The 14872-nt window shown below is 52.0% G+C and overlaps 4 protein-coding genes across 4 annotated transcripts; 2 read left to right on the top strand and 2 right to left on the bottom strand.

Annotated features, from left to right (window-relative positions):
- The first annotated feature begins 297 nt into the window (after positions 1-297).
- F5Z01DRAFT_659872 (uncharacterized protein) lies at positions 298-1222 on the top strand. The gene is made up of 3 exons (XM_046263800.1): positions 298-537; positions 585-871; positions 915-1222. The coding sequence occupies exons 1-3, from the start codon at positions 358-360 to the stop codon at positions 1150-1152; spliced, it is 705 nt and encodes a 234-aa protein (XP_046116509.1). The 5' UTR covers positions 298-357; the 3' UTR covers positions 1153-1222.
- Positions 1223-2688, bottom strand: F5Z01DRAFT_659874 (uncharacterized protein). Its single transcript, XM_046263801.1, has one exon. The coding sequence runs from the start codon at positions 2195-2197 to the stop codon at positions 1274-1276; it is 924 nt and encodes a 307-aa protein (XP_046116510.1). The 5' UTR covers positions 2198-2688; the 3' UTR covers positions 1223-1273.
- Positions 2689-4303: 1615 nt separating this feature from the next.
- Positions 4304-5763, bottom strand: F5Z01DRAFT_625408 (kinase-like domain-containing protein; the record flags this gene model as incomplete). The annotated part of the gene is made up of 2 exons (XM_046261420.1): positions 4304-5306; positions 5357-5763. 2 exons carry the CDS (start codon positions 5761-5763, stop codon positions 4304-4306), a joined length of 1410 nt encoding a protein of 469 aa, XP_046116511.1.
- A 4552-nt stretch (positions 5764-10315) lies between these two features.
- F5Z01DRAFT_218526 (uncharacterized protein) lies at positions 10316-12539 on the top strand. Its single transcript, XM_046258195.1, has 2 exons — positions 10316-10919; positions 10966-12539. Exons 1-2 carry the CDS (start codon positions 10497-10499, stop codon positions 12253-12255), a joined length of 1713 nt encoding a protein of 570 aa, XP_046116512.1. The 5' UTR covers positions 10316-10496; the 3' UTR covers positions 12256-12539.
- The last annotated feature ends 2333 nt before the right edge of the window (positions 12540-14872 follow it).

A 14872-nucleotide genomic window follows, 5' to 3' on the forward strand; every position in this document is an offset into this window, starting at 1 on the left:
GGAGATCGCTTTTATTGCAATTTGAGATTGAGCCATGGTAATGTACACTGGCCGGGTTGACGAGTTTATGACTAACATCATATTTCAAAACAGGCCGTGTGCCCTCAGGCAGTTGAGATTGTCACTAAATCTGGAATTTGAAGGTGAGGCTGACAAGTGGGACGCAGTACTTCCTTCTACATGGATCAGGAAATATTGGAGAGTGCCACTTCAGTTGAATGGCAATCACATGGTCGCCCTGATTTGTACGGAAAATCTTCGGACCGCGTGACGCGACAATCCCCCACCTCGTTGCGTGAGTATTGGACAAGCATTCAAACCCAAGCACAATGTCGTCAAACTTTTCCACAACACACGATGGCCACTACGTTCTCTGCTGACGAGGCGCGCGCGGCCATAAAGGAACATGGGTTCTTCTCGATTCAGGATGGAGAGCTCGGTAAACGTTTCCTGGAGATGGAGAGCAAGAAGTGGTCGTTCTCATTCAAGACGGTTGAAGGCTTCAATTTTTGCAAAGCCAACGTCCTGAAGGATACGGTTAGTTCGAGTGGCCTTCATATTGGAACTAATGATAACGCTTGCAGCGCGTTCAAGATACCCTAAGTGCCTTCAAGAGACCGCATATTCTAGCCGACTATACAAGACTTGCTCCATCCCGAGGCACTATTTTTCAGCTCAGACGTGGTGGCAACGACGATGTGCTCCTCGTGCATCTCTGGGGAATTGGCTCAAGTCCAATATACTATCGAAAATCGCAAGATGCAGACCTTTGGAGGATACTAGCCACCAACAATCTGTGGCAGGTTCTAGGTGCTGAGCTTAAAGCCGCGGGTTGTCTGGGGACGCCGATCAACTTTAAGGATGGTGGACTGTGAGTTATTACTCTCCTCTTCACACCATCTAACTGGCAATAGTGTCATACTCGATGCCCGCCTCGCTGTTGATTTCGGAGATACGAGTCCCGTTGTCGCCGCATTTGCCACGCCGGAGGTGCTGAAGAAGCGACCTATGGATTGGCCACTCCTAAGCATCCCAAACTCATTGAAACCGAGCGAACTAGCTGGCATGAACATACATGCTGCACTTGAGGAAAAGGAAAGTGCACGCGAAGGCAGGGCCGAGGAAGCTTCAGATGGAGAATGCTCGGTATGATTGCGGTGCTATCTACCGATGTGTCAGAGATACCATTTATCGACAGTTTTGTGATCCCCTTGATGATGCTAACCTGGCCGAGTCACCTGGTTCATGCGTTCAAGTGAGCTCACCATCGTTTCTAGCCTTGATGCTGTCCATACAGCCATGACCCACGTTCTCGCTCCCTATGACACTGTTGCCTAGGTATCGTCTCGCAGAGTCCCAACGATGGCACCTCGCCTGCCATGTCCCCGTTGCCAGGCATAGCAGCACCACTGCCCAGGTACTGCCCGGAATCCGCCCAGCGACCGAAAGGTGGTTCGGAGATTCTAGCAGCGTTTTCATGAGACGGTACAGTGCCAGTCGGAAGCCGGGTAGGATGTTCCCAATCATGGGACGTGTTCTCAGACATCGTCTCTCCGTTTCCAGGAATCGCCAAGGTGCTACTCACATACTGAATGTAAGGCTCCTGCTGCTGATGACTTAACGCCTCCGAAATTGCCCCGGCGCTGCCGCTGACCCAGGCTGCGGAGGACTCGATATGAGGCCTGCGAAACATATTTCCTCTGAACCACATCCCGTCGTCGTCAGGATTATTGCTGACAGACGGCATGGCGTTGACGCTTTGACGATAATCAACCCCTCTCTCATACTCCAATATGCCGTCGGGCCACTGATCGCTGACCCCGAATTTCCGATTGTTCCCGCTTTCGCTTTCCTTTTCACCGATGGTCGGCCTGACGCGTTTTCGCTTCCGATGTGTTGAGTCATTCTCAATTGTGGATGCCCCCGATCTCCTTAGCTGCGATCTTTCCCACCTTCGTCTGACCTTGCGTACAATCCTGCTGGCTTGGAAATCATCCGTCGGGTCTTTCATTGCCCGGATACACTTGTGCGAAAGGTATCGGTTTGCCCAACCAAAGGGCTCCATACAATGGGGGCATATGACGTTGACTTTTACGTCTGCCAGGCTTAGCTGCGTGGTATGACGGATCAGGACACATACGTTGTTGGAAATGCCGTTGCGCATTCTGTCGTGTCGTTGGTTTGGCCGTGCATTCATGACATTGCAGTTTCTTCATGTTGCTTGCTTTCTTACTGGCCCCGTCGTCACCATCGCGGTTGCTGTTATCGACATCGTTCGCGCTATTACCGCTGCCATCGCGGTCGTCATCGCGGTCGTCATCGCAATTGGCACTGATCTCGTCATCGCCATCGACATTGGCGTCGTAATGTAAGCGTTCTCCGGCTTCGTTGTCATTCCTGCGACGCGAAAGAATGTGCAACCGCGCACGGTCCGCAGCCGCTTGATGATAAGCTGCGAGATCCTAGGCGAATTAGCAGTTGATCGAGGTGGTTTGCGGGCACTAACTTGGAAATAATCAATGTGATCAAGCAACTCTTCATTTGAAAGAAATTTCTCGCCGCAACACTGACACTCCTCGCCGAACTGGAAACCTGAGTTGTGCGACATCGTTGGGAGGGGGAAGTGAAGGAGGAGCGCGCTGGAGCTTGCCTACATTCTGGCGCAAGTGTTCCGCCTCGCCCAGCCGCTTATGATAGCTTGTGATTAGCTGAACTTTACTCCACCTTTAGTTCCTCGTGATACAACGATTTATGCGTACCATATATAGATGACCCATGCGCTCCGTGATGGCACAATCCAACTTAATACCGACAAATCCACGTATTTTTTGCTCAGCAGCCTTTCTTGCTGTCGCCCTTCAATTATGCCTGATAAATGCGACGCATGTGATGGAACAGGACGTCAAGGTACCGGCGTCTGCCCAACTTGTAATGGGTATGGATGACCTAATGTACGCTGCACTGTAGTTTACTGGGCTTGGTGGCTGCTGACGACGAAACCTATTCGCAGATCGCTGGATGGATGGACAAGTGGTTAAGGTCTCGTAGCAACTTGGGTGTGAGATCTGTGGAACAAGCGCGAGATGGGGCGTTAATTAGGGATACTCGAACTTGAGAGGCATCGCATAATGGATCGAGTCCAGAGGAACTTCACATATTAACTGTTGCCTGCGAAATGTAGGACACTTTTCCCATCGGATGCCCGAGTTTTCAATGGGATGTAGTGTCTCGCTGACGTGGCAACGAGGGTGACTAGCGCCTCTTCCATTACCGCCATAATCCCCTCATTGCTTACCTAATGCCATTATGGGGTTGCCTCCCTTTGGTCCGTCACTGACCGCGGCCCATCATTCTTCCATGTTGCTATTTCCCCAACAGAGTTGCCATCACCTGCTCCAATTTGGTCAGTTCTATCCCCGGTGAAAAGAAGTAGTGGCCCAGCCTTGAGCTTCATCCAGTTAGAGGAGTGGACCTCGTTGCACTGCCTTCGTAGAAGTGTTCTCCAAGACTTGGCCTTAGCCTGCGAGAGCTGCCAGCAGACGGAAGCCAGCTGATTGTTCGGATGCTCGGGAACTCAGAGCTCGGAAGTCGCTCCGCTGCATGCGATGAAAGTTATCTCAAACGCGGATAAAATTATCGCAATCTGTGATGGCCCCACACTGGCTCTGGCCTTGCTGTGATCGACCATTTGCATTCCATTGGCTACGTTCACAACGATATCACCCCCTCAAACTGTTTGACAATCGAGGACGACCAGTCATTCTTCATTGTTTTCCATCCTCCTCAGACGAAGGTATCGACTTTCTCAACGTGCTACAGGCTGCAAAGTAATGTTTTCATCTACCCTGCTTAGAGTTAACTAATAGCAACAGGTTGGATTTTCCCCACAGCGGCACGGTTAGCCTGCCATGTCAACCATCATATCTATCCTCCAGGATAGGATCACTCAGAAGATATCCGAATTTGAGCAGATGGAAGACAATCTTCAAGAGAAACTAGCCATTGTTGCGGACTTGACTGAAAACGTGAAGAAGATGGTCGGCAGTAGTGGCTCAAGCGCACAGGAGCGTAGAAAGGTGAAGTCTCTAGACTTGGAAGAATCGATTGCGCAACATCAGCAACAGATTGCCGATATCAGGTCCGCGATCACAGAGTGTGAGGAAGAGATCAAGCAGCTTGAGGAACAGAAGAAGGACATGGAGAAGATAGACATCGAGTAGGAGTTCGACTAAGCAGAGAAATGCGCGCGTTCACAATCTACATACATTTAATGGAGCTATGCACATTGAGATTCCCCCTTAACTCAACAATGATCACGAAAGTTCTGCTGATAAGTCTGAGATGCCTCTAGTTTTCGGCGAACCGCTTCGCTGAAAATGCCACTTGGGCCATCCTCCTCATAAAATTCCCTTAGCTTCTCTCGCCGTTTGACCCCCTTAAAATATTTAGGAAACAAAAACTTATAGTATACCTCCGTGAAGTTGTCGTGGCGAAGGAGAGCGGCAGGGAGGTAGAGGTCGAGACTAGAACTTAGATCCGGAGACCATTCGTCCGCAAGTACTCTGCATGCAGGTTCATCCTCGGCAGCATCTGTGAGTGCCCGGTGGAATTTGGAATATTCCAGCTTGTAGGTATCATCGATGGAAAGTGGTACGTCGTTTCCAGCGAACCACATGGGTGGTATAAAGAATTGGCGAGGCACAGTGCAGCTCCATTCCCAATCAATGATTGCATTGATGGTGAGATCCTCACCGACAATAATGTTTGACGGGCGAAGGTCTCCATGGGTGAGTACAAAATGTTTTGAAGATGAATCAACATAGTTGAGCAATCTCTTTTCATAGTCAGCAAGCGCAAAGACCTCGTGTCGAGCGTCGTCTTCTTCCATCTCAACTGGTTGGTTTAATCGGTTGAACAGGACTTGGTAGCTGAAACAAGCGAAGTCGGTTGCCGACGTGTGCCTCTCACATGGCTTGATTTGTTGTCCGCTGTATAGCTGGATGCTATTCAAATCGATGGAGTGCGGAGAAGTCACCGTAAGCTCGCCTTCGTCATCCGCTGTAAGTGATCCCGCGTAGTCAAACCTTTGCATGCGAAGTTGTGATAGAATGCTAGCCAGTTGGGAGTAAAATAGTCGAGAGGCATCGTCAGAACAAGTCAGAAGATCACCCGAGTCGAGTGGTCTCCCAGGGATATATTCGAGAATAAGGTACGGACGGCCCGTGGGGTTATTGGTATTATGCGAGCCTCCGCTACCGTATCCGTAGACTTCAGGTACAGGGATTGTCGTATTGCGTTTAACATATCTAAGAGAGTAGCATTAGCAACGAGACCAATCTTGGAGAACTGAACTCACCTGAGGGTGGCGATTTCGCTCTGGATTTTTTGCCACGGATCATGGAGCACTGGGCCGATCGGGAACCTCACGACCCATTTTCTGCCGTCTGACGGAAAAGTGACGAAGAAGCAGACATTGAAGCTTCCGCTTTCAGGATCGCGGAACTTACGGCAATCCTTGTCCATATTGTGGCTAGAAGCGACTTTGTAGACATCTTTTATGTCAATCGACTCAGCGTAGGTCTGTCGCTGCTTGTCTCGGTCCAGTTTTAATATCACATACGACTCGACGACGCCTGGCGATGACGGGCAACCGTGCACATGTTGCCGCCTCGTCTTAGCCAAATCCCCCGCCCAACAACTCGAAGGGCTTTCTCGATCTTTCACATAAGCCTGAGAGCGTAGAGAGTGCCAGAGCCGTATCATCCAACCCTCCTTCCCGTTGCAGCACCCCGGGACAGAATTGTTGAGCGCGACGTCATCGGGGGGGTTGATCAAGTCATCGTCTCTTGTCTGTTGTTGCCCATGAGTGGGAGGACTGGGAGTGAGCCAAGTCAGCCTCCGGATCCGAAAAGGCAGCGCAGCGCTGATCAGTCCAGCTACGTTGTCAAAAAATTTCCGAATTGTTGCAAAATGGACAAGATGACCGATGATGTCGTACATGTTGGGCGGATGGCGTCCACATGCAAAGCTCTTCGAAATGCGGACCCAAGGCGTTTGTTGGAGGGAAGATGATATAGGTCGGGAAGGAGTCGGTAACGGCTTGGTAGACTTGATTCGGGATGAGCGGACTGTCTATGTCGTCGGCGAGGGTTGCTTTTAGCAGTGGCTTTATACGCTCGAGGTCGAAGTCGAAATCGTCAGAGGCAACCGCACGACTAAATCGCAGAAGATTGCTTCGAAAGGGTGCCACGACCTGCTTTCCCGGAAAGCAGGCATGCAGTTGGGATGCTTTGAAGGGGGGGAAGTAGAGGGAGTGCGAGATTCCGAATTTCTAGATGCCATTAGAGGTAGTACATTGCAAGGGATGCTGTCCGTACTCTGTCGTGCCTTCTTGGTCAAGCTAATCAAGCGCGTCTCGTGAGCGAGAGATCCTTTTGTTACCACAGGTCGGGTTCGGTTTGGACGAAGCGCGAGCGACGTCGAGGCCCTTTTCAATGGGCTTCTTTTCGATGAGTCGATCGCAGCTCGTCCGTTGAAGGGTCTGTAAACAGCAAGTTACGTGCCGTCGCATGGATTCGATTTAACATTTTCTGGACCGCCACTGACCACCAGCCACCAAGTAAGTGGCTGAGACTACTTCGGAAGCATTAGTCAGCCAGAACATGTTGGCTGAATCAACCAGTCTGACCTAAATTACACATAGCTGAAGGCGAGACGAAGACGCAACACTTGGGGCCCAGAATTTCTATCGGGGTGTGGTAGGCCGTTGTGACCTTCCCCTGGCGACAAAGACGAAGTCGGCAGGGTTGGGCTCCTTTGGCCTGACCTCCTTATACATCAAGTGACAACCAACTTTTGTCACTCTGTCACACCATGCCTGTGGACAAGGTTACGGTATGCGAACAAGTATACCACAAGCTAAAACCCTTCTTTACTATACGAAAGAGAAAGTACAGCACCTTACAAAGCGACAACACACCCTTTGGAGTCATTGAAGGGCAGGGTCGTGCGGTGGAGTGGCATTGTTTCAATGAGAACTCCGCGCGTGGGGATGGTTCAGAGTTAGATTAGTCATAAGACAAGTTTGTCGTCTTATTAGTCATCAAACCCCTGTATCGCAGCCGGCCATTGACGGTTCCTGTCTCAACAGCTGCTGAGGCAGGCAAACCGCCGGGTGAGTCCGCATTTGGGATGTTGCCTGAGGAATCAAGGTAGCAAGATACGTATATTGCGTTTGCGGCCCAAAGCCATCCCTCCTTCTCCTTCCAAGCTCCTTCGGTTTGTTGAACTTGCCCCTCCTATAACATAACCCCTTGAACTCACTCGCAGAATGAGCTCACCCTGTACACAATGCCTGCCAAGCCGAGATTTCTTTGCATAGACAAAGACGACCTTCTTTGGCAAATACTCGACGAGACAACTGACGAGTGGGACATGTTAGTCCGCACAAAGGAGATCACCTATGATCACACCCTCCCGGAACCAAGTAACGAGTCATGATCCTCCCTATCTACACACAATGGTCTCTTCAATGCGACCACTTGTACGTTCCTTGTTACGCGTGCAGGAGCGGGACTCGGGAGGCGCACAACGTTCTTGGCAGAGAGGGCGACGCTGCGGGCGCAGCATTGATCTTCTGCCTCATGGCCGGATTGCTCGGTATCTTTCCGGATTCCCTCGAGCTCAGAGTGCTAACGCCAGGCTGCTTCTCGTTTGGCCGAACAAAGGGGCTTCGCTAGAGGGGAGTCTTGTGGCAGGTGAGCCGATCGGTCTGATGAAGTGATTCTGGTGTGCAATACAGGTATCGACTTGTCGATCTTTCGTGTATGATAGCGCGAGAATAGTGCTAGGCGGTGGAAAGTACATCCAGGACCCGTCCAGAGCCTCCACAATGTTAGCAAGTGTAGGCCGTGCCGCGCCTGCATGGGGAAATTGTCTGCAGTAACATCACGATCATGGGAGATCTCAACTCGTGCCGCGCCTGCATCGGGACGGTATCTTGCCGGTGTCAAGCATCTGCCGACCTTTGATCGGCCCTATCGCCTCAGCACAAGCTGGTGGAATGACGATCCGATCATCTCCAGACTCCTCTCCCCCGGCTCGAGGATCATCTACCGCGACGGCGACGGCTCCCAAACCCCGTCTGGCCCCTAGCCAAGATGGACCTCGTGATTCATTGCATACTCCATGGCTCGTCACTTTCGTAGTGGTGGTGTGAGTGTTCGACCGCTGAAATAGAAGGAGCATGGGACGAGGGGCTAAACGCTCCGCGCAACCAGGAGTTCGGGCATCATGTAATAACGTGAGCCTGTTGGTCGTCGATTCAGGTCGTGTTGGCTATCCCCCCATCGTGCACTCCGTAGGCGACGCACGCGGTCGTTAGAATGCTTTGACCGACGACGATGCCTTCTTGCTGCGGTTTTTGGTCGTGCTCAAGAAAGCAAGCAGCTAAGGGGAGCTCGGAGTAGTGCCATCCTGCACCGACAACAGAAACGAAAGACGTAGACGCGTCGGTAGGCGTGCAGCGCAGCGGGTTCTGGGCCTCTGGTCGACTTCGTCCAGCGCGTGACGCGTTTTGCCGATAAGGTATTTTTGTTATTGATCAAGGGCGACCAGGCCGCGATGCAGGAGTCAGGACAATGCAGCACACAGAGGACTGGCGAAGTTGTTCCGAGGACTGAGGTACTCATAGACGAGGCGAACAGTACTTGGTCGTCGGATGTGAGGGTGGGTTACGTGTGGCAGACCCCGCAGCACGTGACCTATTTTGGAGGAATCGGGACACCGGACAGCAACACGGGCATTTCAGGCTGTGTTAGGTGGAGGAGAGCGCCAGCGAAATGCCGCCCCTTCGAATGGGGATGCCGAATGTTTTGTTTTGATAAATTGCTGCACGTCACGCGTTTGTTCGTGCTGCCCACGTAATTCGACTTCAAGTGTTTGCAGCTTTCGATGCGTGGATGCCTAGCTCGGAGTGAGTCAGCATGTAGGTTGCGGCGGGTGGAGGCTCACCCAGCTCACCCGCGTCGCGCGATTGGCCGGAGCGAGAGAGCTGTTCGCGCATTTTCCTCCAGGTCCCTGAAAAGGATCGACACTTCGCTTTGCGCGCCATAGGTGGCTGGTACCGTCCGTCTACTGTGCTCCATGTGCTTGTATCTAACAGCCAGAAGTGACTTCTTTGTCCCTGCAGTAGCAGGTGTTTGCGTCCGGGTACACCCCAAGGCCTGCCATCCAGCAGTTAGTGGGCAAATGGCTTGTATGAACGGGAGGGGTGATGGACTCAGATCTGAGATACCTGATGCCCGCACTGTACCAGCCACAACAGATCTCAAAATAGCCGTTCCTGATAAGAACCATTTGCGACCAAGTGGACACTCGTTTCGGTCGAGCCAGATGCCCAAATGTGAGTTCCTCCTTCGCATCGTGTCGGAGCGCTGATCCCCACGGATGACCCACACCTTGGATCTTGCCGTGGGATTTGCGAAATGCTAGCAACCAGGAACCAAGAACTTCGACTTTTGGCCCGGGTGGGCAGGCCAGAAGAAGCCGACAATCCGAAGTATTGGTGACCTTGCGCTCTGAAAAGGTACAGCCGTTTAAGGGATGTTCCTCCCAATCAATATGCACAACGAGTGTCCAAACTGGCCGAGATAAGTATTTTCACTTGCTGGTACGTATCGAACACCGTTTCAGAGAGAAGGTCGTGACTGTTGGTAGATGGACAAGCCAGGCCAACACTGGCTCGTTCGCGTCGGCGCTTGAAAACACCGTGTGGCACTTCTCAAGGCAAGCCCGGATGTGCCTTGCATGATAGGTAAGTCCCACCCAGGCAACGTATCCCGACATGGAGTTGGTAACCTGTCACTTTCCTGATGGTTGTCTTGGTCCGCCATCTGTCATGCTCAATGTCTTGACCTCACAACATGAGTTTGAAATCACTAGCCTAAGCTGAGATTGGTTCTCGGTTCACTAGGTCAGCATCATCACGGTGAGAAGGTAGTTCAGGCACCGAGCTGCATAGCGTACAGCACATTGCCTTGTCTTCATCTCCGGACAAGGGCCTTCGTTGTAGTTTGCCGCGGTTCGCTGTCGTGCCGTGGAAATGCAGTACGCTTGTCGCTATTTCGCCGCTGAGCTACACCGAGAACCCCCTTCATCTCCGTCTCAGGCGCGACGATAAAAATGGGTTTGCACCTGATGCACCATACTCCGCATAGTGCGTGATCGGTCTCTGCGTCCACTGGCATTGTTGTTCACGAGGAGAGCGCAGGAACAGCTGAGTCGTGAGTTATCCCGGTGCATGACGAATGGTTGGTTGTGGGTGGCTGGGCCTGAGACAGCGGTTGTGAGTGGCCAATGGTAGGCCCGGGGTCACGACCTCGTCCCCCGCTTTCCAGTCGCCGCGTGCTGCGCGCATCGCCCTTCACGACCTGCACGCTTCCGGCCCATAAAGCGACAGTCCCTGCGCCTTCCCGTCGCGCATCTTAATTGCAAGTATGGTCATGATCCATAACTATGCTCGCGCGCCGCCACCTGATCCTGCCTCCCGAAAGCGTCGAAACCACCCTTGTTCCAGCCCGCCGACGGACGACGCTGCCCAACGATCGCCGAAGAAGCGGAAGCTTTGCCATCCTACCTCTCCTCCGCCACAGTTTTGGGACGGCTTATCGACGATACCCCTCACTCCGAACGCTCTGCAAGAACTGAACCGAAGGAACACGCAGCTCGGACAAAGAAACGTCGCTCATCTTTCGCCAACCAGACGGAGTCGCCGACTGCGCGCTCGACGGGCTGTCGCGGAAGAACACGATTGCCTCCAGCCGCCCGAACAATTCTTGAAACGGTGCTCGCCACGGTGCTTGAAACGTGTGAAGAAGGTTTCCACTCACGGCGGCCCAGATCTGAGTGGTTTGAGAGGGGTATGGATGGCATGACAGTGTAATAGTTGTAGCTGACCGCTGGCAGTACCGGACCTCACACATTGCCAACCACGAAATGAGATCGTCTACCCTGTCAAGTCTTGGGCGTCGTAAGCGGGGCTCGCAGTCACCAGAGAAGAGCAGTGCAACTCCAAATACGACGACTACGCGAAGCACGGTGGCATATGATCGGGCTTTCCAGCAACATCTGATCGATCATGGCACATACCCTGATAGATACAAGTACCCTGACGGCAGGGTCCCCACACGGCTCGATAATCTAGACGAAATCAGACTTGTTTTGCGCCAGCCTCGACCCTCACTTTCTCCGTCCCAGTTTCCAGACGATAGATTTGAGGAATTTCAGCTGGCAGATGCGGAGGCATCTAAGGAAAGCCAAGTTATCGCAGATGTCATACCATTTATTGAGGGAGACACTGGAGACAGGAAGTGCATCGCCCGTCAAGTCCGATGCACCAACTTTGACCATTTGACGGATGGCACACTCGTTGCAGCAAGTCCAGATATATACTACGGCGCACGCCCTGAACAACTACAGCGGAGGATACGAGAGACCCTATCCGGTCACGTGGTTCCATCCACGCAAGGAGATCTACCAGTAGCCCCGAACTTCTTCGTTGAAGTGAAAGGGCCAGACGGATCAGCAGCCGTGGCGAAGCGGCAGATCACCTACGATATGGCTCTAGGCGAGAGAGGCCAAGCTGCTCTTGATGCTTACCTGCGGTCTGAGCCCAGCTACAACAACGAAGCACACACCCTTGGTTGCACCTATCTGGATGGACAGCTCAAGCTATATGCTACCCATGCGATACAGCCATGCAAGCCAGGAGCGCAACCAGAATACGTCTTGACGCAGATTAAAGCTGCGGCTTTGACTGATGACGCAGATGGGTTTCGAAAAGGCGCTACTGCATATCGAAATGCCAGAGACTGGGCCAAGCGACAGAGGGATCAAGCCATATCACGAGCCAACGAGAGGACAAATGGTCAGAGCCATGCCAACATACATCGGGAAGATGGCTTAGGACTCGACTTTTTGAGCGAAGCATCTGCTGCTGAGACAGTGGGACTGACCAGCCACGCAACGATCACGACCCACGGATCCAACGCGTCATCCTTCTGTGATACTGAATCCTCTGCAGACGAGCTGTCTTTTGATCACGAACCGTTAGATAAACGGAGCAAGGGCCCTGGGGGTGGGCTGCCCACGAGAGCCCTCCGCTTGCGGCAAGAATCACAAGATGGGCGTAAACGGACACGTTCTGCTTCTAACAAGCGAGTTGACAGTAGATCCTTCACAGATGGGATCGAATAGCCTGCTATGAATAACATCACCTGACACTCATCATTCAAGCTGTGGAATGTATCGCACGTGCAGCAAGACTACTCGCCCGAAACACTTGGCGGAATAGCAGGGAGGCTTTTGATGATCCCACCGCAGCTACCTGGTCCATTCTCCAGAGACGGGCGCAAGTCGCCAGTAAGGGCGGGCCAATTATCACCTCCGCCATGTGCCGGTAAGCGACAGTCCGTCGATGTGGGCATCATCTCCTGGCCATGTTGCGTGACCTTGGCCGGATTACCCCCGTCTCTCATCACTGGACCAGCACGCCAATCGCCATCCTGCTGACTCATAAGACAGACAGCGGGGGTCCAATAGGTGCGCAAGTAAGATTTATTATGTAAGCTTTGCCCCACGAACGAATATGCGCACCAATAAGATGCTGCGACTGCAACGACGCAAGCACGCATCCGCATTAGTTCGCGAAGATATGAGACAATCAGGCCAGCGTCGTCCTTTGCAACCCATTCATTGGCTTTGTGTAGGAGCCTCCGCTGCAATGAGCATAAACTTGGTCGTCAGTCAACTTCCTGACGACAATCTACCCCCCGAAGGTGAATATTATTCTCGAGAATCCCTTGTCCAGGCCGTCAACACATAGGCAGCAGCCAGGGGCTATGCATTCATTACCACGAAGTCGAAGAAAACCTTCATTCCTTCTCTCAGCAGGGCAAGTGACGTTTATCAGCTTAATGTTGTCGTGGGACCTGGTAGTGGTGCTGGAGCCTGGCTCATTCTCAGTAGAGTCGTGTTGGCGTCGAGAAGGCTTGTTTCTGAAGACGATATCGTGTTTAAGGGGATTTGTACTCTTCATATCTCCAACCTTGGCTTCAGTGCCACGTTTTTGATCAGCGTTGCTCTCATCGATGATGCTGTCGTGGACGATGCTGTCCTTCTTATCAGGAGCGTCATGAGGCTGTAAGGGCGAATCGCCGCGAATCGCCATACTTGGAAGAAATGCTGGGAACGAAGAGCAGGAAAAGGAATGCTGGTGAGAGATGACAGTGAATGGACTTATATGGACTCGGCTGTAGTGCATGCTGTTCATGGTCTCTTCCATCTGCGACGAGCTTGGGGATAGGACAAGGCACTTTTGCCCCTGACTAGGCTCTCTAAAGACTGCAAGCAGGTGTGGCTAAGGTGGTAGATATCAAATTGAGCCTTGAGTGTGGTGTTGCCCCTTGAGCATTAAAAATTCGATCACACCCCATTTTTGAGGCTCGAGATGTCGAACTCTAGCCCCAGCTCCTGGGTAATCCGTCCAGTTCCGTATACCTCTGCAACGGGATGGAGAAAGAAGCTATGTAGCTCGGCAGCCAATGTTCGTTGGAGTTTCGTAATGAAGTCTGAGTGCTCCCTTCCCGGCTGCATGGCCGAGATGTTGTCCTAGATTGCATCACCAGATCTAGATCCGAACCTAAAGGGACTCGTGAGTCTGACCCTCGTTGCAGTCGCCATGGACCGCAATTGTCGGACATGGTCACGATAGCATGTTAAAATGCAGAAAGAGCTTTGAGAGTAGCTTGCGCAATAACCACCAAACACATACTCGCTCAATGCGAAGACCCCCAAAGTACATATAGGCAGGGGTTGCAAGTGTGCAATAAGTGCATGGACCAGAACGAGCAACATCAACAGTACCCTGATATTTGTGCCTCACTGGGGTTCAGCTCTGATGTGAAAAGATAATTGAGGGCTGAAAATCAGGGATTGGAACCTCGTTATGTTTGCTTGAGGAACAATCCTCGCCCAATGTATGTAGGGTAGCGTATGAAACAAGTCGCTCAGGCCGTTAACGTGCATTGCGTTCTTCCGGACAGAACTAGCACGGTCCCCTGAGCGTATTGCGAGGAATTGGAAAAGAAATGAGAGAAGTGATACAAGCACATGCACCATAGAAGTCACAAAAAGTTCGAACCAAAGCGGATCATCGTTAACGAGCCCTTTTGGTAACACGTCGTTACGGAAACCCGCCCAACATTCGTGCAAAACTCGAATGCAGCCTAGTCATGCTTTAGCTTAGATTCTTAACCTCAAAAAATTTGCTGCTGACCTTGGGCGGCCTCGGCGAGAGGATATTTGATTGAGATCGTAGTGTGGGATGCTCTTCAGGATAGTGAGTAGTGAGCTGGAGTAACAGAATGGAGTCGAGAGCGAGCGTCTATACGCGGTGGGAGATGGTCGTGGCTTCATACTCAACGAAGCCCCTCCTCCATCTCATTCGTCTCAGCTTTCCGTTCGACATCATGGCTCAGACCTCATCATAGATTCCACAGCCGTAGCTTCAACCCAAGTCAGCCACCTAGGATGGTGCTGATATCAGCGAGAATCCCCGATTCGTGGTTCCGTACTCAGTCTGCCTTGCCAACACCAACTTGGCTAAAAGCAGCTGAATCACATTATTTGTCTCTCTGAACAAAGTCGCTGTGTTCGGGAGGCCCTCTTCGTTGACCGCTCCTGGTCGTGATCTCCAGTGATAATGGCGCACAGCCGCAGAATAGACATTCAAGAGCCGGCATTGCGAAGATTGTATAGGCCACTCATGACCTCTGTTGTACCATGCCTATGTACAGACGAGTGGAATGCATCA

This window comes from Emericellopsis atlantica, assembly GCF_019669845.1.
Source record: "Emericellopsis atlantica unplaced genomic scaffold F5Z01scaffold_20, whole genome shotgun sequence".
Taxonomy (NCBI): Eukaryota; Fungi; Ascomycota; class Sordariomycetes; order Hypocreales; family Bionectriaceae; genus Emericellopsis; species Emericellopsis atlantica.